Source organism: Homarus americanus, unplaced genomic scaffold (genome assembly GCF_018991925.1).
Source record: "Homarus americanus isolate GMGI-L3 unplaced genomic scaffold, GMGI_Hamer_2.0 scaffold28, whole genome shotgun sequence".
Taxonomy (NCBI): domain Eukaryota; kingdom Metazoa; phylum Arthropoda; class Malacostraca; order Decapoda; family Nephropidae; genus Homarus; species Homarus americanus.
Window position 1 is genome coordinate 8245342 of NW_024742238.1, and position 23421 is coordinate 8268762.

General features: G+C 40.4%; 1 protein-coding gene across 1 annotated transcript; it reads right to left on the minus strand.

Moving 5' to 3' along the window:
* Positions 1–583: 583 nt before the first annotated feature.
* Positions 584–17319, minus strand: LOC121876531 (trehalase-like). Its single transcript, XM_042381713.1, has 2 exons — positions 17186–17319; positions 584–4985 (listed from the first exon to the last, which is right to left on the minus strand). Exon 2 carries the CDS (start codon positions 4981–4983, stop codon positions 3088–3090), a length of 1896 nt encoding a protein of 631 aa, XP_042237647.1. The 5' UTR covers positions 4984–4985; positions 17186–17319; the 3' UTR covers positions 584–3087.
* Positions 17320–23421: the final 6102 nt, after the last annotated feature.

The window sequence follows — 23421 nt, forward strand, 5'->3', positions numbered from 1 at the left end:
CTATTAGTGATGCAGTACAGTATAGTGTAGTGTAGTATAAGGGCAAATATAAAATAAAACTTAAAATATTTTACTCTCCCACTTTTGTAAACAGTCACCATTTTCTAATCACAACCTTTGGTTTAAAGCAGAAGTTCCAAATCTTAGAATCAGTAAACAAAATTCAGGACTGCAGTGCAAGTACAGACAATGAAATTTTTTTGTTTCTTTTTAACAAACTACAGTACTGTATACCAGCAACATCATTATTAACAAAATGTGATTAATCTAGAAAATATACAGGGTAGTATAATACAGTACAACCTTCAGTACACAGAACTCAGAAATCCAGAACCTTAATTTTTCAAAGAAATTTACTCAAGATTCCTGTTATTTCAGATGTCCAGAAAATCATCGTAAATTCAGGAGAGGGCCTTTCAGAAGAGGCACAAGCAGTTTACAGACTCAAAACTCACATGGTATTTACTATTAACAGCTAGTTATCATTATCATCAGTTAGTGATGTACAAATGTCTGCCAATACTGTAGTGAAGCTACTAAAATAGTACACTGATGATTTTGCCAAGTAAATAAAAAAATGAAGGATTTGAACACCTTTATATTACTAATGAAATTGGTGGTGTCGGGGACATTTACATCGTAACACACTTGCTGACTCATAGGAGGTGGTGATGTGTGACAAGAGAATCTAACAAGATACTCACTGTTATAATGCATACAAAGGCTGCTGGTACACATCAACATAAACTACTTGTGACAGGGAAGAAAGCTAAGCCACTTGCTCTGAAAGGCATGAAAATTTTGCCTGTGCTTTACAAGACAAATATAGGGGAGTTAATCACTCGGGAAATAACTATTGACTAGTATCCATGATTTTGTACAAGTCTCCTACACACTGCTGTAAGGTGAGGCTGGCAGAGGACTGTACAATATAATTATTATTATTTTTGATAACTGCTCAGCTCACCCTCATAAGGAACAGTTGGATGCTAACAATTGTAATACTGTACTATACTGTATATCATTATCAGTAAAACTTTCCTTGTTTTATTTTGTTGTACTGTATTTATATGCTATATTTTCCCTCAGAAATATTGAGAGGGCTTGGCTCCAAGTACAGTATTACAGATTCTTAAGGTTGTACTGTATGTGGACAGCAAAATGTAAAGTTCCCTAATTGCCTTCATTATGTATGCAGTGAAATTATCAAAGGTTCAATCCCCAGTCTAATTTCTGATGATCAAACAAAAGTCCCCTTTTCCTCCCCCAAATGCATTTACAGTACTTGACAACTGCCCATCTTGCACTTAGGTCCAGAATTATTTAATGAAAACCAATACAACACTGTATAGTAGAGGGAAACCTTTCCTATGCAAACCAAAAGGAAATACCTGTACAAAGGCTAATACAGTTATGTACTGCGACCCTACCAAACATCACAGGTTTCCTGGTCCCCGGTTTCCACCTGTATTAACAATAGATAGACCAACTGCCCTAACAGCTAGTAAGCTGATAAGTGGCAAAAATAATGGAATTGAAGTAATGTATTCATTATTGTAATATAAAACTATGAAAAACTGAGAATCTAAGAACAAAATATAAGACTTTAAATATTTACATACAATATACTGTTCTGTACATTGGAATACTAGTCTTATAAAACCAAGTGCAGTGGATAAATTGTGTTATTACTGTACCTAGCAAGGAGAACCTACATCACTCATACCAAAAATATATACTGCACAGTAATACTCTATTTGAACATCATGTAAGCAAAATTATTTCACACATTTCTAAAATACACTCTAGAATCAAACACTTATACACTGTGATCCAGTTATACAAAACTAACACACAATAGTGTTTACCGGTAAGTTATTGTTTGACGGACAGAGGTAACTTCAAGTGCTAGATGAGATCTTGTAAATACAATGCCACAAATGTTTAATTATCTTGAGCTTATCCAAAATAACTCCTAATCCAACAATGGTAGTTTCTCTCTCTTTCATGTTATCTTTATGAAATTTGTGCAGCTTAACATGAAACATGCTTTCTACTGGGTTTAGGTACAGCATAATAAGTTCACAGTACCTGTACTGTATACAGTAATTCTTACATGAGGAACATTTTCAATACACTTCACAACTTCAAAATTTCAAACTAATTCTTTTTCTAAATATCAAAGTAAATCCAAACTTAATTCCAATACAGTATTCTTAAAATAAACTGTGGCACTTACAATGCTTGCCTTATATCTACTGGATAAAAATATAAATACAGTATACATTACCAGTGTTAACCACATAAAAGGTTTATCAAGAGGCACAAATTGGACGGATTACAGACAACAATCAAGGAAAGACATGATTACATTTCTTAGTACTGTATCATCAATCTAAATATTCTCTTTTTACTCTTAAAGCATGTGTAACTAACATTAATTATCTACTGTACTATCCTGAGTAATTATGCACAACCTTAGAAGTTTTGGAAGTATATTAGGAAGCACTACAGTACTTATGTTTGACATTTACTTCCAGGAGCAGTTTCTCAAAACTAATAATTCTATCAACCTCTCCTCTATTTTGGCTACTTCATAACATGTGTCTTGAGCATTGTTTAAGTACAGAACCACATGAGCAGCTACTAATGCACTACAGTAGAAATGCAACTTTCAACATGCTACCACTTTACAAATGCCAAAACTAACTCGTTTTCAAAACAATGAAAATAATTTCCTGCTTGAGGTATTGCACAGTATAGGCAAGAAATATAGTCAGTAGTGGACCTTAAACTGACATTTACTTGGAGTAACTTATCTTTCAGAAATTCAACCAATCCCTACTTAATTACCTTGTTTTATAATTTCTTTCAGCTTTATTAATACAGTACAGTATTACAAATTTAACTGTACAGTACTCTACATTATTCCAAATTCATACTGTTCTACCCCCCCCCCCCCTTTCCTTTAAATTGATCAAAGTTCAGTTTTTATCCTTGGAATAAATATAACACAGCATAAGACCCCAAAGACAATCCCTACCATAAGAAAATAATTTACTATATCGGGTACCAAAAGTATTATAACTACACTCTTGATAAAGTTTCTTCTGATTCCCACTTAAATCTCTGACAAACACGTACTCTGTGCATATAACTTGCAACAGACACAAGAGACACTACCATTAGCAGGATTCCAACAATGAGTGGTGCAGGATCAAAGACTTCCTTTGTTCTAATCTTGTGGCCATAAATGCTTAGGAATTTCATGATGACAGCATTAGTCCATCCAAAACCTTCTTGAGTGTTGTACTCACCACCACTTCCACTCTTTCCAACCTCAGTTACCAAATATTTTTCAAGCATCTTATGTGGTTTGGTATTCAAGTAGCTTTTGTAAACATTGAGCACCCATTCTCGAGCAAATGAAAAAGCAAGTTTTTCAGCACGAGGGTTATATTTTCTTGCCTTATGTAACCCCATTACAACAAAGTACTGCAGTGGAGCCCATCCATTCGGTAAGTCCCACTGCTGTCCTGTTTTCAGTAATGATGTTGGGATACCCCCAGGATAACTACTAATATTATTTCTGTCAAGATAAGCAATAGCTTGTTCTATTATAAATGCTGGTGTTCTCTCTTTTCCATAAGTTTCTGTCCATAAAGGCATCAAATTTGATGGGTAAAACCCAGGTATGAGTTCCCTTTTTTCCACATTATAGTCAAACCACACTCCATCTCGATCACTCCAAAAGATGCGACTCATAGTTATGTTGACTTCATCTGCATAAGCTTTGTATAAATTATGTTTGGATTCGTTTCCCAATATATGAAAAAATTCAGACAACAGCCGTGCATTTAACCCCATCAAACTATTTAGACACACTGGGGCTATGGATGTAGTGTTTATGTCTGTCATATTCGTGGAATGTTTCCCATTTGCCAAGAACCACCGAGAGGAAAAATCCCATCCACTTTCAGCGGCCGATTTGATCCCAGAAAAGATTCTTCTCCTCTCTTCCTTAGTCATGTTTTTCACAAGTCTCTCATCTTCATAATATGACTCTGGTCTTGGATCTGTTGAATTAACTCGGTACTGGAACAATGTATAAATGTTATCATCCATGGTGATAGTTATAGATCTGTTCTTTTGCCAGAAACTGTATTCTTTCTCCAGGGCACTCATGCATTCACTCAAAAATGTTACATCTTTGGTATATTTCCAATACAAATCTACCATGGAAGTCAAAAATGGTGGCTGAGATCTTCCTATATAATATTTTCTACTACCATTAGGTATGTATCCAAACTCATTTATAAGGTACAAGAAGTTCTTTATCATTTGTTTAGCAGTGTCATGCATCTCTGAGAGGAGAAGACCTTCAATAATCCAGTATGAATCCCAGTAATACAACTCAGCAAAACGTCCTCCAGGCACAATGAAAGCATTCGGAACATAAATTTGAGAGTACAAGCTGTTGTTTTTGTAGACATCTTCTGACAGCTTTCGTCCAAGTACCTTCCATCTTTGATTGACTTCAAGAACCCAGTTCCTCAAGTAAATATCATAAACATCATATGTAAATTTAGGTTTTGTCTTCCAATCTTCTGGAATCCAGCTAATAAATTCTGTACCACCATCTTCAAAATTTTCTTCTAAAAATTTCTTAATATCATCCTTACTTGGCTGATCCTTTGTTTTGTTTAATAAACTGTTGAATTTATTCTCCACTACCTCTGGGGGCATCTTCAGCTTCATATCAACAAAATGTTTACTGTCATTAAAAATCTTTGCCTTACTTACAAGCTGCAAGAGCTTGTAATTGCAAAATATCTTACAAGCTTCCATTGTTTTTCCACCACCACTCTCGGCATTCTCGGTCTTGCTAACACAACCCACCAAAAAAAAATGAAAAACCAGAACAAAACACCAATACTGTATATTAGATGACCATTGCACATCCTCTTGACTTAATCTCCACATTTCTGAAAAAAATACAAAAATAAAACAAATAAGAAAAATATAAAAACTTTCCTTAGAACATATAAATAGAGTACTAAATACTGCACAGTACAGGTATCCGCAGTTTAGCGATCGTTCACTTAGCGATAACTCATTTAAAATTTTCTAACACCCTTAGTTATTTAACAATCTGCAATTGTTCGGTTTAGCGATCTTCAATTCACTGGGAAAAATTCAGGAGGGAAAATTATGTATGAATTCCATTTTCATATTCACCTATCTATCCACCATTATATAATCACGAGTCTAATATTAAAAAATAAATGGAAATAAAATAAATGCCGAGTCTGATACTGTATGTCTCCCAACCCACTCAGATATCAGGGCAACATGGTACAATATTTTCAAAGATGACGCTAAACTACTTGCAAAGGGAGCCACTATATAAGATACTACCTATGAATCAGCCAACCTGAATGTTATAAATGATTTTAGAAAACACTTTCTCTAGCTTTTCCAGCAAAAAACAGAAATGAGCTTTTTGGTAACCAGAGGGGGTACATATCTAGGTTTATTATATAGAAATTACATATTGTAGGGGTATGCTACCGGCGCACCACCTATGAACCCAGGCCGTTATTATGCTAATGTTTACCCAGGGGCGGAACCAGGAATATCAAACGCCCCCCCGATTTTTTTTTTAATCTGTCTAATATCATTGGCATTTTGAGGCCATTTTTGAAGCCCTGTGCACTTGATATTAGGAGATATTCTGAAGTCAATAGTAAATACTTTTTATTTACTGTACACAAATACCCGAGTACAATACAGTGGTCCCTCCATTAATGAACACAATTGGTTCCACAGAGTCGTTCATTAACCGAATATTGGGTAATTGGTTCCAACTCACAGAAAATTGCCTAAATTCAGCAAAGAAGGTAGAAAAGTACACTTAATTTGAGGTGTGTATGTAGAAGGCTCCTGGATGATGATGATGGGAATTAGAATGGGGGTGGAGGAGAAGGAAGAAGCGAAGGCATTGGGGTGGAAGAGAAGTCACCCCATGGCTCCATTTCACCCATAAAATTTTAGTTCTCTTGGTGTATTTCAAGATTATTTTCTTTAAATCAACACTGCACTGCATTATATATTGTCAATATGTAAAATATATTTCAAAATGGCCAATAATTTGCTTGGAAACACAGAAAAAAAGCATTTAGTTGAAGAGAATCTCAAGCAAGATGTTACCTCCACTGAAAACAGAGAGAGACTAACGCCTGTCTGGTGTGTTAACAGGCTGGATGGCACGCCAGAAACTAGTTTCTTTACCTTCAATTATGTTCAATAATTGTTAAAATGACTAAAAAAGTTAATATTAAACTTTTAAAATTATTGAATAGTATAAACTTCTTGATATTTACTAAAATAGTAAGGAATTTAAGCCCTAAAACCGATTACTGTATTGGCGGACTAATACTACAGCTGGTGGACCGCCAAATGCAAGCGAAAACATGTTGAAGTCGGCTCGTACAAAACTCGTTAATCGAGGGATTGCTCGTTAACCGAAGTTAAGACTCTTATGGAAGGTAAATCGTTAACCGAAATCTCGTTAACCGAAATCTCGTTAACCGAGGGACCACTGTACATACAAAGTACAGGTGTACTGTATACCAGTAATAGAATTAACAAAACATTAAATATAAACTAAATACAGTACTGTACAGTATACTGTACAATACTAAATAAAAAACAATAGAATACTGTATTTTAACTTATTTGAGGTGTGTATGTTGTATTCCCGGCAGCTTTGTTTACATATCAAACAGCTGATTGTAGAGGCAGTCGATGAAGACATGCCATATTCTTTACAGAATGCATTGGTTCTAATGCCAACTTCATGTTTCATAATAATTTCTGCACTGTATATAATCAATATGTAAACTAAATTTCAGAATGACCAATAATTTTAATAAAAAAAAAATGCAGAAATATTCAAGAAACCAACTTTCTTGATATTTACTCCACTGGAAACGAATGTAAACATAGAACCAATTACAGTAATACCCCGCTTTACGCGTTTCAGTTTTAAGCGTTTCTACATTTATGCGGTACCCCGCCAGAACCGGAATTCCCACTTTACGCGGTGCATCTACTCATATACGCGGGAAGCGGCGCGGGCAGGGTGCGCACAAGGTCGCCCAGTCATCAACACAGCACTGAGTTCTTCACCCGCCACCTACCACAGCCAGCCTAAGTCAGTGATAGTGAGGATATGGACTTATATGGACTTTGAGGGGTTTGACAGAGACCCTGCAAGCTTCTGTGGTGGATAGTGATACAATTGATACAAGTGATACAGGTGAGGGCCAATAATCTGCCCTCTGCCTCGGAACCAACCCTCCATCCCCGTGTGCCCAGCCATCTTTTCTACTAATGCAAGTGTTAAAAAACCTAATATTATTGATATTTCTTTTAATTATTAATTGTGTGTGCATACCATCATAAAATTAAGATGTTATTTTTACTACAACGTAGGTATTGTGTCTGAAAAAGTGGAGTTCGGGGACCAGCCCAGTCTCTATTTCAATTAATCCCATATGTTCTGTTGTTCAGTTTACGCGTTTCCCGCTTTACGTGGGCCTCCGTGGGTTCAAATGACCGCGTAAAGCGGGGTTACACTGTACTGTATTGGTGGACTACCCGATCAGCTGATGCGCACAACAAAACGTGTTTGTCATAAGGATTTCGTTAATCGAAGTTTTGTTCGTTAATCGAACTGAAAATCCTTATGGGAGCTACTTCGTTAACCGAAATTCCGTTAATCGAACCGTCCGTTAACCGGAGGACCACTGAACATAACTTTCTTCATTTATTTTTATTCATTTACATGCACACTCCATCCTACATACATATTGTGAAAAAGTATACAGTAGTACACCACAATTACCGACATCCTTCATGTTGGGTTGGTTAGATGGCTACGAAAGAAATTCTATAAGTTTGATCAACGTATCAATTCAGCTGGCGCCATATGGCAACTTGACCAACTCAACTTTAATAACAAAGCACGAAGTTGACTTGGGGGTAGACTCGCATTTTTTCTACATACATTTTTTGTCATGTTTCTTATTATTTGTGAGAGGATTTCCCCATTATTATTTATTTGTATGCATCTTAATAATACCCTGTAACAATAACAATAACAATAACAATAATAATAATAATAATAATAATAATAATAATAATAATAATAATAATAACGGTTTATTAAAAGAGCATGGCAGCCGGAAGGCTGAAAATATACAGTTACGGTACCTACGGTAATTGGGGAATGGGTCACTTGAATGACAAATAACATACCCGGTAAGTGATACAAATATTATATATAATAACCAAGTGGGGAGAAGGTCATATTACAGGGCATTTCAATATAGTGACAGTGCAAAAAGGTAAGATTGACTGGTAGTGAATACATACAGTACACTGGTTGATTACAAGTTGTTGATAACTGTTATAATGGTTGGGACTGGGCTGTTCTTATATATGTGTGTCTACACAAACACACACACACACACATATACAATACAGATAAAAGAAATAATTGTCCTAAGGGCAAACACAAAGAGGGAATGTGCATTTCTTTGCACACAAGTAAAAATGTAACCCCCCCCCTCCCCCCATGGTCAGCAAATGTTATTTTACGGATTGGGCGATTCACAGCCATTTTGAGAACCTAATCCCTGTGAATTTGAAGGGCATGCTGTACCCAAGACCAAACCCAGTGCCTCCAGGAATACAAAGAGACCACTACACATGAACCATGCAGCGGTCGACAAAGTTACGAAGAAAACTCAGGATTTTGAGATGTGAAATACAAATTTGCAGGTGCCTCTATTACAACCTCTCTTTTTAAATAGTAAAAATTTCAAAATTTACAGCAGTTTATTTACATGAAAAACCTTAAAAGTTTTGGAAATATTTAATTGCCCTAATTTAACTTCCAATTAAATTAAATATAATATACTGTACTGTACTGTACTATATGTTACACAAATTAGAGCAAGTTTATATTAATGTATCACAGAATCACTTGGACACAAAACTAACAGTTTAGTGGTTTAAATAAAACCACTAAAATATGTTCAGGTCAATTTAGGATAGTAACCAGGTTTCGAATTCCATTATTTTATATTTTGCTGAACCACATTATCAAATAAAAATAATGTAATTTTTCATTAACCACCCACCACCTTTTTTTCCCATGAAAAATATATATTTTGTTTATAGTTTTCTTGCTGTTTTAAATGATTCTGACTTTTATCTTTGGGGCAAATCACTTCTTTTATTTTTCGTTCCCACCCCCCTTCTATCCCAACAATGTACGGGGCCACGTTGGGACTGTGGGGTTTTGGATGGGGGGGTGTGAAAATGAGTGATTTTCACCCCAAAAAATCTCAATCATCTAAAACAGCATGAAAACCAGCAATTTTTTTTTTCTTGGCAAAAAAGGTTAAAATTAAACTTGGTCTACGTACTAACCTAACCTAACAGGCCACATCCTACTTAGTTACTGAAGGAAGTTTCTGTAATAAATTCCAGAACAATTTGCTCATGAAGTCTACTTTGATCACTGCCAACGTCTTCCCCACCCACCTGACTGCTACCGGTTAGGTTCCAGTGGCTCCCAACCTGGGGGCCATGGGGTAATTTGAACCATTTGAGTTCATAATACAGTGTATTATTAAATAAGGCTTGACCCTCATAGTAGAGTGCCAGAGTATAAACCATATACACTAATACCTGTAATGCTAATCAATAACCAAATTTAAATACTGCACCCCAATTGATGGCAAAAATGCAATTTCAGCCATCCCACTGATTTTTAGTTAATTCTTTGAGTGTTCATTTTGCATGTGCGTAAGTTTTGATCACTGGAGTTGTTGTCGAGCTGAGTCGAGTGATTGATTGACTGAGTGAAAACCGTTAAATGTCACTGATGTGTCACGTGATACCTGATAACTCTCAGGATCGTGTCACGTCTTTCTGTAACATTAGGCTACATTTACACAAACTATTAGGTTCCAAACTGGTAAAGTTTTTAGTGTACAGCTGCAGACAAAATTACCTGGATGCTTGGCAGTCTGGCATATAGGTATTTGAGGATCATTAGGTGAAGGAGATTGGAATTTTCTCTGTGTTAAGGATTTTTCCCCTTTTGTGGTTCAGCCATAATATGTGATGAAAAGCAGCGTTATTAGATACAAACTTATCACATACAGTATATTACCCAGAAATAGATGCCAGATATTGCCAAGTGTTCAGGGAATTTTGTCTGCAATTGTACCTGGCAAGTTAAAAAAAAAAAAAAATGTAGTTGGCCTAATTTGTGGTCGGTTGTAAACTTGAAACACAAAAATTTTAGTTAATCCTGGAGTAGATAGCTAACACTAGAATGAGTTGTTCCATTTCATTCATTTTTTCCACAGTTGTTCTTTGGATGATAATAAATAATAAAAACGATATGACAATGCACATAAGCTAATAGTACCTGACCTAACCAACTTAAGAAAACTACCTAACCTTACCTAACTTCCTAACCAGGGAGTCGGAACATCCCCCTCCCCGCCCCCACACACACATCAAACAGAGTACATAAGAACATAAGGAGTCTGCAATAGGCCGGTTGGCCTGTGCATGGCAGCTCCTGTCGAGAGTTACTACCACTTTCTATCATCCATGAATCTATCTAGCTTCCTTTTGAAACTTTCCAACGTTCCATCACTTACTACAAAGTTGCTAAGCTTGTTCAACTCGTCCACCACCCTATTTGTGAACCAGTTCCTTCCTATCTCCCTCCTAAACCTAAACTTATCCAACTTAAATCAATTGCTCCGAGTCCTATCCTGCTCGGATATTATAAGAACTTTATCTATATCCCCTTTATTGATTCCTTTCACCCACTTAAATACTTCTGTCATATCTCCCCGCACTCTCGTCTTTCTAGGGAATGCAAGTTTAGTTTCTTTAACCTCTCTTGATATGGAAGGTTTCTAAGTCCCGGAATCATTTTCATCATTCTTCGCTGCACCGACTCCAGTGAATTGATATCCATTCTATAATAAGGGCACCAGAACTGAACCGCATAATCAAGGTGCGGCCTGACTAGCGCAAGATATATTTGCAATAAGACCTCTGCACTCTTATTACTTACACGTCTAGATATAAAACCTATTACTCTGTTTGCCTTATTTCGAACATTAACGCACCGTTTTCTATGCCGTAGGTCCGGGCTTACAAGTACCCATAGGTCTCTTTCCCAAGTCTACGTCTCTAGGTTGATGTTGTTAAGGCTGTATACATTGACAGTACTTGTTCTTCCAATATTAAGTACGCTGCACTTGCTGGTGTTGAATTTCATTTGCCATTTTTCAGACCACCCCTGCAGTTTATTTAAATCCACCTGTAGTGCATTTGCATCCTGCCCAGAATTAATCTGCCGCCCTATTTTGGTGTCATCCGCAAACTTGCTTATGTCACTGCTCATCCCAGTATCTAGATCGTTTATGTAGATTTTGAACAAGAGTGGGCCTGGTAGTGACCCCTGGGGAACCCCACTGGTTACACTGCCCCACTCAGATTTAACACCATCTACGCTGACCCTCTGCGTTTTATCGGTGAGGCATGATTTTATCCAATTTAAAACTTTCCCCTCAATACCATAATCCTTAACTTTTCTTAGAAGCCTCTGATGCGGTACTCTGTCAAATGCCTTGCTAAAGTCTAAGTAAATAACATCGTAATTTTCGTCATTATCTACTACCTTGAAGACTTTCCTAAAAAACGTCAGCAGATTTGTTAGGCAAGATTTTCCCTTTGTAAACCCATGTTGAGTCGTAGATTAATTTGCTTTTCTCTAAATGAGATTGGATGCTATCTGCTATAATTGAGTCAAGAAATTTCCCCACTACTGACGTCAAACTGATCGGCCGGTAATTTGACGCTGATGCTCTGTCTCCCTTTTTGAATATGGGTACTACATTTGCCTGTTTCCACAAGTCTGGCACAACTTCCGTGTCTAACGATTTTGTAAATAAATTGACGAGGGGTCCGCTAATCTGTTCCCTACACTCTTTCAAGACTCGAGGGAAAATTTCATCAGGCCCTGGGGATTTTGTCTTCTTTAGTTTATTTATCCTCTGAAGAACATCCTCTTTTCTGATAATGATATTCTTTAATTTCTCTTCTTCCTTTCCCCTAAATACAGGTAGTTCTGCTATAACGCGATAATTGTGTTCTTGTAAAATATCGTGTTATAGAAAATCGCGTAATAGAAATAACAGGGCTTATGGAGAAAATAGGGTTAGGTGCAGATTACTCCAAATCGAAAAAAAATTTCGTAGTTAGCCTAACACAAAGGATAGCACAGTCTAAATAAATGTTACATTCATATCTAATAATGAAATCATACAGTAAATGTTACACTTTACCTTGAAAAAATATGAATATAACTTGATGGAGGAGAAGGTTAATGTTGAGGTTGAGAAGTCATGCAGACAGGAGTTGAGAGTTGTTATCATCAGTATTATCATCATCAGGTGCAGTTTTGGTTGCATGGGAGGGAAGAAAAAAACGTCTAATTCCAGAAGTGGATGGCTGTGGTTCAGTGTCTTCAGTCTGCTTCTTGGGGGTTGACTTAAAAAAGATGTCTAATGTTTGCTGCTTTGCCGTCTTTCTTCTTTCACAAAGAAGCTGTTCATAAGGTGCCAAAAAAGATTTAACACCACGAACTGCAATCCTGCCCGGGCACTTGCTTCATCGGCACTTGCGGCTTCACCACATAACTTTACATTATGAAAAGCATAGCGGGTCTTAAAACCAGAAAACCATCCACTACTAGCACTAAAGGCAACCACATCATCAGGATTTTCAGCTTTTTTCTTTAGGTCCTCATATATTGACAAGGCTTTCTCTTTAATGGTGAGGAAGCTGGTCCCAGATCGCTTTTTCGTTTGATCTTCTATCCAAACACTTAGAAGCCATTCCATCTCCTCAAGTTCCTTTGGCCGTGATCTTACACTTTTGCTAGCTCTCAAGGTTTTTCCAGCAACACAGCTTGCTTTAATCTTTGCTGCATTGGCTCTAATGGTGTGCAAAGTAGACTCCTTTATTCCCGTTGCACGCACAATATCACATGTTCTTTCCTTATTTTCAAAACGCTTGACAACATCAAGCTTGCCTTCAAGTGTTATAGCCTTTCTTTTACGATCACCACCAGAAATGCGATCACCAGAATGCTTCCCGGAGATATTCTTCTTTTCCATAGTCACAAAATTGGAGAAACAGTAAATCAGAAAGCACTGAGGACGCTTAAAAATTTCTCACGTCTTCCAAAGTGAACGTGTGGAGTAAAGAGAGCGCAGGTCTAAAACGCTACGTATTTTGTTTTTCTCTCTTAGTTAAAATTTTACATTTTACATATAATGTACAGGTATACTGTATACATAAATATTACATAAATTATTTCTGCAATTGTTCACAAACAAAACACATAAATCAATTGAACATGTGATGTCAAACGTGAACTGTAAACACTGCATAACCCCGCGCCAAGCCACAGCACTGTACATACTGTACAGTACACTTTAAACGCTATGTATTTAGTTTTTCTTTTATTTAAATTTTTACAATTTACATATATATATATATATATACCTGTATAAGTAAATTGTAATTTACATATTATTCATATTATGCTACAGCGCCCACAAAACATGAGAAACGTTTGAGTCCCCCAGTAGAGGTGTCCGTTCTCTATCCACTCCAGGATGTCTTAGTCCTCCGTTTTCTTTTTGTGTACTCGCTCAGGGACTCAAGTATTTCTGTATATGACACAGGATGATAAGGGAATTTGAATTTATTTGTTTATTTATTTATATATATAATATACTGTAATATATTAAATATACTGCAAGTATTTTCTTTAATTTATATACGTGTTTCGCGACAAAGGGAGGCTACATTTATGGTGATCGTTAAGGACCAAACTCCGAATCCATGACGTGACTTCTGTTCATTATTTATATCCTAAATTTACCACTGTAGGTAGTTTCAAGAATTAATGCAGTCATTTACTGAATATTCTTTGCAAAAAATAAATTTTAAATGAATTAATTATAGGAGATAAATATATTGATCAGTAAATATACAGATATGCATTACTGACCACCTCCGAACACAAGGACGGCTAAAAATAGCCACAGGCGGTCACAGTCAAGGTCACTTTCCCTTTCTTGTCACTGGCAAATGGGGGTGGGGGGGTGGATGATAATAGCAGCTGTGTTTATTACGGTATGTTAGACTGGTTTATAATACATTTTTATTATTTTAATATACCGGTAATCTTCATTTTAATCCAGCTTCCCAAACGTAAGTTTCAGTATAAAATAATTAGTTGTACTGTAGGACCTTGTGAGTGGTTTACTGTATACATAAATATTACATAAATTATTTCTGCAATTCTTCACAAACAAAACACATAAATCAATTGAATATGTGATGTCGAACGTAAACTGTAAACACTGTGTATGATGTAAAGAGAGCGCGGGTGTAAAACGCTATGTAATTTGATTTTCTCTTTTATGTAAAATTTTACAAATTACTTATAATATATAGGTTTACTGTATACATAAATATTACATACATTATTTCTGCAATTGTTCACAAACAAAACACATAACTCAATTGAACATGTGATGTCGAACGTGAACTGAAGTCACAACAACCGTTCGAGTGGAATCGCGTTAGAGCAAACGAGTTCGCGTTATACAAATATTCTTCCGAATTCATAAATCGCGTTCGATCAAATTCGCGTTATCAAAACACGCGTTATAGCAGAACTCACTGTATCAGTTCCACCTCTGGAAATTCCTCGCGAATTTCTTCTGTAACGATAAGAAGTAGCTGCCCAGCTAGGAAGTTAGATAAAGTTTGGTAGGTTTCTTAGGTTGGTTAGGTCAGGTTCTATTATGTTCTAGTAAATGTCGCCTCTTTTAAAATACTTATTATGATAAATGTAAGTGGAAAAATTGAACGGAATCAAACAACTTCTTCTGGAGGTAGGAGTGTTCTCATACATTAGGCCCTTAAAATATATATATATATATATATACTATACAGTGACCCCTCGTTTAACAAACGCCTCGGTTAACGAACTGCCTTCCATAAGGATCTTCAATTCGGTTAACGAATTTCTTTAGAACTGACCTCAACATGTTTTCGCTTGCACTGACCGGGCACAACCAGCTTTAGTATCAGTCCGCCAATACATTAATCGGTTCTGGGGCTTAAATTCCTTACTATTTTAGTAAATATCAAGAAGTTTATACTATTCAATAATTTTAAAAGTTTAATATTCAATTTTTTGTCATTTTAATACTGAACATAATTGAAGGTAAAGTGACTAGTTTAATGCGAGCATCCAGCCTCTTAACACAGCAAACAGGAGTTAGTCTCTCTGTTTTCACTGGAGGTAACATCTTGCTTGAGACTCTCTTCAACTAAACGCTTTTTCTGTGTTTCCAAGCAAATTATTGGTCATTTTGAAATATATTTTACGTATTGACAATATATATATGCAGTGCAGTGTTGATTTAAATAATCTTGAAATACACCAAGAACTAAATTTTATGGGTGAAATGGTTGCCATGGGGTGACTTCTCTTCCACCCCAATGACTTCTCTTCTTCCTTCTCCTCCACCCCATTCTAATTACCATCATCATCATCATCATCATCATCATCATCATCCAGGAGCCTTCTACATACACCTCAAAGTAAGTGAACTTTCTACCATTTTGTTGAATTTAGAAATTTTTGGTGAGCTGGAACCAATTACCAAAAACCCATTGAAACAATGGTTTCGGTTCTGGCATTACCATTAACGAACGACCTTCTGGAACGGATTGAGTTCACTAAATGAGGGGTCACTGTATACTAATCATGGTACAGAAAACAAAACAAAACATATGTATCTCTCACCAGTATGCCTTTGGGTTCCAGTCCTGGCCCAGACACATGTGAGAAGGGTCAGACTAATTACCCAAATGTACCCAAATGTACCCAAATATAGCCGGAATGAAGTCAAATAATGGTCCTAGATGAATAAATCGGACTGCAATCACTTCTCGACTAGTATTTGCTGTCAGAAAGTCACAAACAATTGGAAAACTTACTTTAATCTGAGTTAATAGATCGAGTGCATGTACCGACGGAGTGAGGAATTACCCAAATGTAGCTGAAATGAAGTCAAATGATGGTTGTACAAGCGTAATTCGGGCTGTGAATCACTTCTCGATTATTATTTGGTGTCAGAACGTCACAAAAAATTGGTAAACTTAATTTAATCTGAGTTAATAGATCAAGTGCATGTACCTAACCTAACCTAACCTAACCTAACCTAACCTAATCTAATCTACTAACCTACTAACTCTAACCTAACCTAACCTAACTTCTTCTTCTTAACCTAACCTAACCTAACCTAACCTAACCTTAACCTAACCTAACACAACTCAGATTAAATTAAGTTTAAAAATTTTTTTTACTTTGACGCAAATAATAATCGAGAAGTGATTCACAGCCCGAATTACGCTTGTACGACCATCATTTGACTTCACTGCGGCTACATTTGGGTAATTCTCGCTCCGTCGGTACATGCACTCGATCCTAACTCAGATTAAAGTAAGTTTTCCAATTTTTTGTGACTTTCTGACAGCAAATACTAGTCGAGAAGTGATTAGCAGTCCGATTTATTCTTGTAGGACCATTATTTGACTTCATTCCGGCTACATTTGGGTAATTAGTCGGACCGCGTGAGAAGGGTGTTACTCAGTGTGTCTCAATCACAGGTTTTCTCCTGTATTAACACTGGACAATAAGTTCATGACAAAAAAACGGACCAACTGCCCGAACGGCTAGCAAGCCTGATAAGTGGAGAAATTATAAATTATAATGGCAAAAGAGGAATTTTCAGACGAAACTCCTGATGTGACAACCGAACTGTCAAAATTTCAATAAGGACAAGCAGTAACAACAGCCTTGCATCAGCCAAGAGAAACACACTCAATAACACGATAGTTATACTCCTTGAAATAAAACCATCAAATGGTATGGTAGTGTCCTTTAACGAAAATTTAAATAACAAAATAAACCTCCAAAGAAGCAACTGACCATAATTATGCGACCACTACACTTTGCTGACGTCGTCTGCTTCACACGAGTGACACGACCAAGGAAATTAAAATAAGGAATTCAACTCCGCTTAAATCCTATTATATTCTTCGTGGCTTCCGATTGACGCGCCATCTATGAAGGGTGCGACGTCATAAAGAACGTTTTGGTATTACATGAGTAAACTTTTACTTGTTTTACTTTTATCCTCTTCGCCACTGATCGGCTCGTTAGCCGCTTGGGCGATCGGTCACGTCTCTGATTACTTTTCCTTTTCATTAATCATCTTCACCAAAAGATCGGCTCGTCCCGGGCAATCGGTTGTGAGGTTATGAGATATTGGTTCACACTCAGGATGGGATGGAGAAAGGAAACTCACAATGTGCTCACTGTATACATATTGTATTGGATGTACAATGCAGCTTGTTGCTGGGTAGGTACTAGGTAGTATGGTAAACGTTGAGTAGAGAGCTTTGGGTGGTGGTGCCCAGAGTGAGGGCACGCGGCTGGGGACCTAAGGTCGCTGGCTGGCGCGGAGGAGAGTATTGCTTGCTGATGGCACTGGGTAGAAAGAGGCTGGTCACAACGGTGTCAGGCCTTATAAGGAGGGGGTAGGCGTGGGTGAATAGTTGACCCCCGCTCCGTGGGCGGCGCTGGAGGCGTAGGCTGGGGAATTCGAGAAGGTTCGGTGCTTGTAGGGGAGGACTCCACTACACGATCACGTCTCTGGCACGCACTGTTGGCAAATACTGGGCATGCACCGGCTCCTGAATGTACCTGAACCCGCTCCAGTGTTGGTCAAGTCTTGTCTTGAAAGAGCTCACACTCGGTGCCGTCACAACACTCTCTGGTAGATTTTCAGAGTTTACAACCCTCACTCCGAAAAAGTTTGACCTCACAGTTTTCTGTACTTGCGGCTTCTTCAATCTTGAGCTGTGACCCCTTGTGGGGCAGGCGTCCGCCAGCTCAAAATAGGACACTCGACTGAGTAGTGCCCCGTGAGATGCTTATACACCTCAACTACTGTAGGTCCCCCCTTGCCCGTCTGTAGTATAATGGGCAAGTTCAGGCGCTCCAGTCTCTCAGGGTAGCTAAGGTGCCAAAGTGCAGGCACCAGTCTCGTGGCCCTCTTTTGAACATTTTCAACCAACTGACAGTCCCTAGCATATCTCGGGGACTAGATGGGGTGACAATACTCCAGATGGGGAAACACTTCACTCCTGAAGATCGTTACGAGGGACGGACCGTCTAGATATCTAAACGACCTTCTTTAAGACCCAGTAGTTTATTTGCCTGATTTACCTTCTTCTCGCAATGGCCCGAGAACTTCAGTTCATTGTCAACATACACACCTAGGTCCTTCTCACATTCAGTCTGAACTAGTGCAGTGTCTTCATCCCGTTGGGACATATGATATGCCTCCTTACCGTTGGTACGCCCCAGGTGCATCCCCTTACACTTCGTGACATTGAATCTCAGCAGCCATTTCTTCGACCATTCCTGGAGCCCACCGAAATAACTTGGCGTCATCGGCAAACATTTGTATGGAGGAGTGTACAACGTCAGGCATGTCATTTATGAAACAAACAAACAGCGGGCCCAATACACTGCCCTGTGGTACCCCGCTTGTGACAGGTACAGATGACGATTTCGTGCCATTAATCACCACACACTGCTTGCGGTCATGTAGAAAGTCTTCTATCCACGCTAGAACATTTCCCCGAAATTTGTACCCTTCCAGTTTGATTTTCAGCCTTTCGTGGGGTACACTGTCGAAAGCCTTGGCAAAATCTAGGTAAATAGTGTCGATATTACCACCCCGTTCCAGAATATGGGTCCAAATATCCAATACCTTGAGCAATTGTTAAGCTAGGATTCAGTTCACGCGTTAGCATTAGCGCCAAAAATAGGTCACATTGAAATGTACACGGTTGTTTCCATTGCCACGATTGCTTTAACGTTATGCGTTTGCAGTACCTGTTAATCGCTCCCTGTAGTGGTTGGATGGAAACGGACGCGGAAATCCCACACTGTGACGTCACTATCCCCGAGTTTGCACTCCTCGGCAGTTGTAGCAATAGTAAATAAGACAAATTTTTTGACGAGAGGTACCGGTGTGGCCAGCATAAGGACAGAACTTGAGTACACTTGACTGCCGGACCCAGAGCTGTGAAGACCGCCACTCTCTGCTGCCATTGTTGGCCAACTTTCCTAATCGGACTGTAGTGTTAACGTTATGATGTCTCGCACTCAGGATGGATTGGAGAAAGAAAACTCTTAAATGGTGGTTTTCTTATATAACTATATTATATACAAACAGTCTGGTGCTGGGAAGTTGCTGCGTGGTAGAGGAGTTGCTGTGCAGGAGCTTCTTTAGAGGAGGTGTTTTGTGTTGCAGAGCTCTTGGTAGACTCGACTTCACGGCGAGACTGGGAGCTTATATACACGGCCACCGGAAGTAAGACCGGAAATAAGCGTCGCAGTCGCAGGTGGCCGACCCCGAGCCTAGATGACGGGAGCTTGTCAGAGAAACTCGCAGGTGAAAACGAACCCTATACGAGGTCTAGACGGTTAGGCTTGTGGTGAGAGTATCCACTACAGGACCATCCACCACTGACATCGTCGACAACATCTCACGAGCGTTTTCGGTTTATCGAGCATTAGCTTGCCCTCCCCATTGGTGGTGTGAGTGATCCACACTCCAGCTGGAGAGCAGCTATAGTGTGATATTCCCTACGTGGTTTGAGCTCTTTTCCTTCTACTGCTATTTTTCTTCTTTCACTCTGGCCTAGGGACCTGCACCCTCAAAAGTGTATTCGTCCTGCAGTCCCCCCTGTAACTGTTCACTTCCCTCCCAGGAGATTGTGAACACGAAAGGGGGTTGGAGCAAGAACTCACTCCAGCCGAGTCTTTCCAGGAAAACCGTGATCGTGCGGGTCCACCTGGAAAGAGGGTAGCAATCCTCATCCTTACCCAATAGGCACACTTAGCTCACGTCTATAAGTGAGCAGTCACATACACTAGGAAGTAGGTTTCCCCAACGGGGCTCCGGGAGGGAAGCTCAGGAACCACTCTACAACCACCCGGCCATCAAGTGCCTGTGGGGAGTGTTGAAATTCCTCTGCTACTTACTCAACCGGAATAGGTAAGCTCTGAAAAAAAAAACTCCAAAGAAGAAGAAAACACCACTTAACCACCGGTTATGGAGTGCGTACGCCCTCCTAACCGCGACCCCCGCCTGAACCACCAACCCGACGACCCGAGCCACGACAGGCTCCGCACAGAGAAAGCGGACCAGCTGCGGGCCTTCCACGAAACCCTGAAAAGTAAGAACAACGTCATCCTCACCACTGCCACCGCCCCCAACAACTCCACCACCACTGTTACCGCCACTGAGGACGACAACTGGACGAAGGTTGAAAACAAAAAACGCCGACGTGCTTTTTCGGGAAACGAATGCCGTCAAGCAGCCCAAAAGGCACCCATCACCACCACCAGCTCACCCCGAACGACACTGCCAAAATTCCGGATCTCGAAAACGGACACGAAAACGACATATGCCGCCAGAGATGGAGAAACTAAATCCACTGGCCAAGTTCTCAGTGCGGCCCAACCTAAAGGGGGAGATGATTATTCACCCCAAAGACAAGGACTCCGCCACCACCCTCGACACTTACCTGAAAAACACCACCACCGTTGCATCAACCAAGCTGGACCCCGCCCAGAAACTGATGAAGTCGGTAGTCCTCCGGTACCCAAAGGGGCTACCCCTCGAACCCCTGGAGAACCACCCGAAGATCCTAAAAGCCGAGAGATGCTCTCCCCCGTCCGACAAGACGGCCACCACAAAACAAGTGCTCATAACGCACTACGGTTCACCCCCCAGCACCATAGACCTCAAAACCTGGGGGATCTACGAAGTGAGGCCCTTCGTCCCAGAGCCCCTGCGGTGCTTCAGATGCCAGAAATACGGGCACCATCAGACAAGGTGCACGTACAAGGAAATCTGCGCAGTCTGCGCACAGAAGCACGGCACACACTCCTGCCTCACCAAGTTGAAAAATGGGGAAAAAATTGCCCCCAAGTGTGCCAACTGCGGGGGCAAACACCACGCCTGGAACCCTGGATGCTCCGAGAGGACAAAGAGGGTCCAGGCAAACCGACCAGCAGCAAGACCGGCCCCCACCGCCTGCACACCAGCCCCACCAAGTACCTTCGTGTGGGGAACCCAAAGGCCAAAACAACAAAGCCAACCCCCTCAGCCGGTCAACACCCAAAGTGCAGCCCAGTTTCCTGGCCTCACTACGGCCACACCTCAGCCACCCAAGCAGCAGACAACGACAACCACGAAAAAGATAAAACAAGCACACACCAAGGCACCAGAAGGAATGATACACGTATTAGACCTAGCCAAGGTACTGACAACCTTAGCGGAGGGCCTAGCTGGGCTACTGAGCCACAAGATCCAGCCTACACAGCTCCAAATAATCATGGGGAGCGTCCTCGGGCAAGTCGCCACAGCTCCAGCCACCTCAGTGGAGGAAGCCACGCCGGTCCCCACACGAGTGACAGCCGAGGTACACTCTACACCGAAGAGGGCCACCAGAGAACCCAAGATACCGACAGCTCCCAGAAAGAAATTGGACGTTTCAGCTCCCCTGAACCGAACCACGGCCCAGAAGGCAAAAACCACCACAGAACAAGAAGAAATGAATCTGATCCGGTCGGAATCAGACCTGAACATATCCATCGAGGACTACCAGAAGTCCCTGATGAAACAGTGGTGGAAAACATCAGCACCCTGAACATCCTTTCATTGAAGGCTCAGGGCATCAAAAACAAGAAACACCTCCTGCAAGAAGCAGCAGCCAAGGACAAGCTTGACATCATACTGCTACAAGACACACTTCTACAAGAACACCACTGTTTCAAATTCCGTGGTTACAAGACATACAGGAGGCATTTCGCGCAGGCGTTGACAAGAGGATGTATGATCTTGGTCAAGTCAAGCATACCCTCCTCCGAGGTCACGCAGCAATTGCCATGTGGGGAAGGGGAAAACATTGAGACACAGGCCGTCAAAGTAACCCTCCAAGAACGGGAAATAACTGTCCACAACATCTACAAGAACCCAAGGGGCTCACTGGAGGTTACTCAATTATTCGCTTCGGCCGCTGACCACGCCACACTCATAGGAGGGGATTTCAATGCACATCATCCCTTCCTAAGCTCGGTATGCTCCACAAAAGAAGACGGCCTACACCCATACACCACCTTTCAGGACACACCCAAGATCGGCCTTCTAAACACCGGAGAGCCCACCCACATTAGGGGAGGAAGGCGAGATCTAACTCCAGTGTCCAGTGCACTACAGCCTTCGGACTCCTGGTAGCTACACCACCACGCTGACCAGCAACCACTTTGCCACCCTAACAACACTGAAGATTAACAAACTCCCCACTCCACCCCCGCCGAGATGGAGATACAATACCCAAAAGGCAGACTGGGAACTCTATAGGAAACACCTGGCTAAGTGGCGTGCCAAATCACAGCCAGCTGGTGCAGCACCCGTGGACGAGGCAACCCTCCACCAACAATTGGTCGAGGCGTTTCACCAAGCGGCAGAAGAGGTTATTCCAAAAACAAAACCTACATCAAGACAGTACAAGGATTACTAGTACTACTGTCCTATGGTGGAAGAAATCAACCACAGAGTGAACATGGCCGGAAGAAACTACAGAAGACATCCCATGGACACAAACAGACATCTCCTGCAAGACATAGTCATGGATACCGGGGAAGAGAAGGAAGAAATCAAAAGCGTAATCTGGCTCAAGTGGTGCTCCGAACAGAACGAGCACACCTCCCTCGGTAAAATGTGGGCCCAGATCCGAAGGGCATCTGGGAAGGCAACACCACCACCACCAATCCATCCCAACCCAGAAGAGGAAGCCGAGAGACTTGCAAAACTGTTCTCCGACCGAGCAGCAACGAAAAACCTACCGAGACATGCGGAGGAGACACCACGGCGTCTGCGACAGGTCAGACTCCAGATGATCGAAGAGGCCTGCAATGGTGAAGATGACACCGACAGACCCTTCAACCAGCAAGAACTCCAGAAGTCGATAAAACGAAGCAACTACACAGCACCAGGGGCCGACAGGATAACCTTCTCCGTGCTTTCCCATTCCGGAGAAGCCGGGCACGAGGCTTTGCTATACGTCATCAAAGCTTCG

What these genes read in the sequence shown, in the direction of transcription:
- LOC121876531 (XM_042381713.1), bottom strand. Translation starts at nt 4,983, where the DNA reads ATGTGGAGATTAAGTCAAGAGGATGTGCAATGGTCATCTAATATACAG.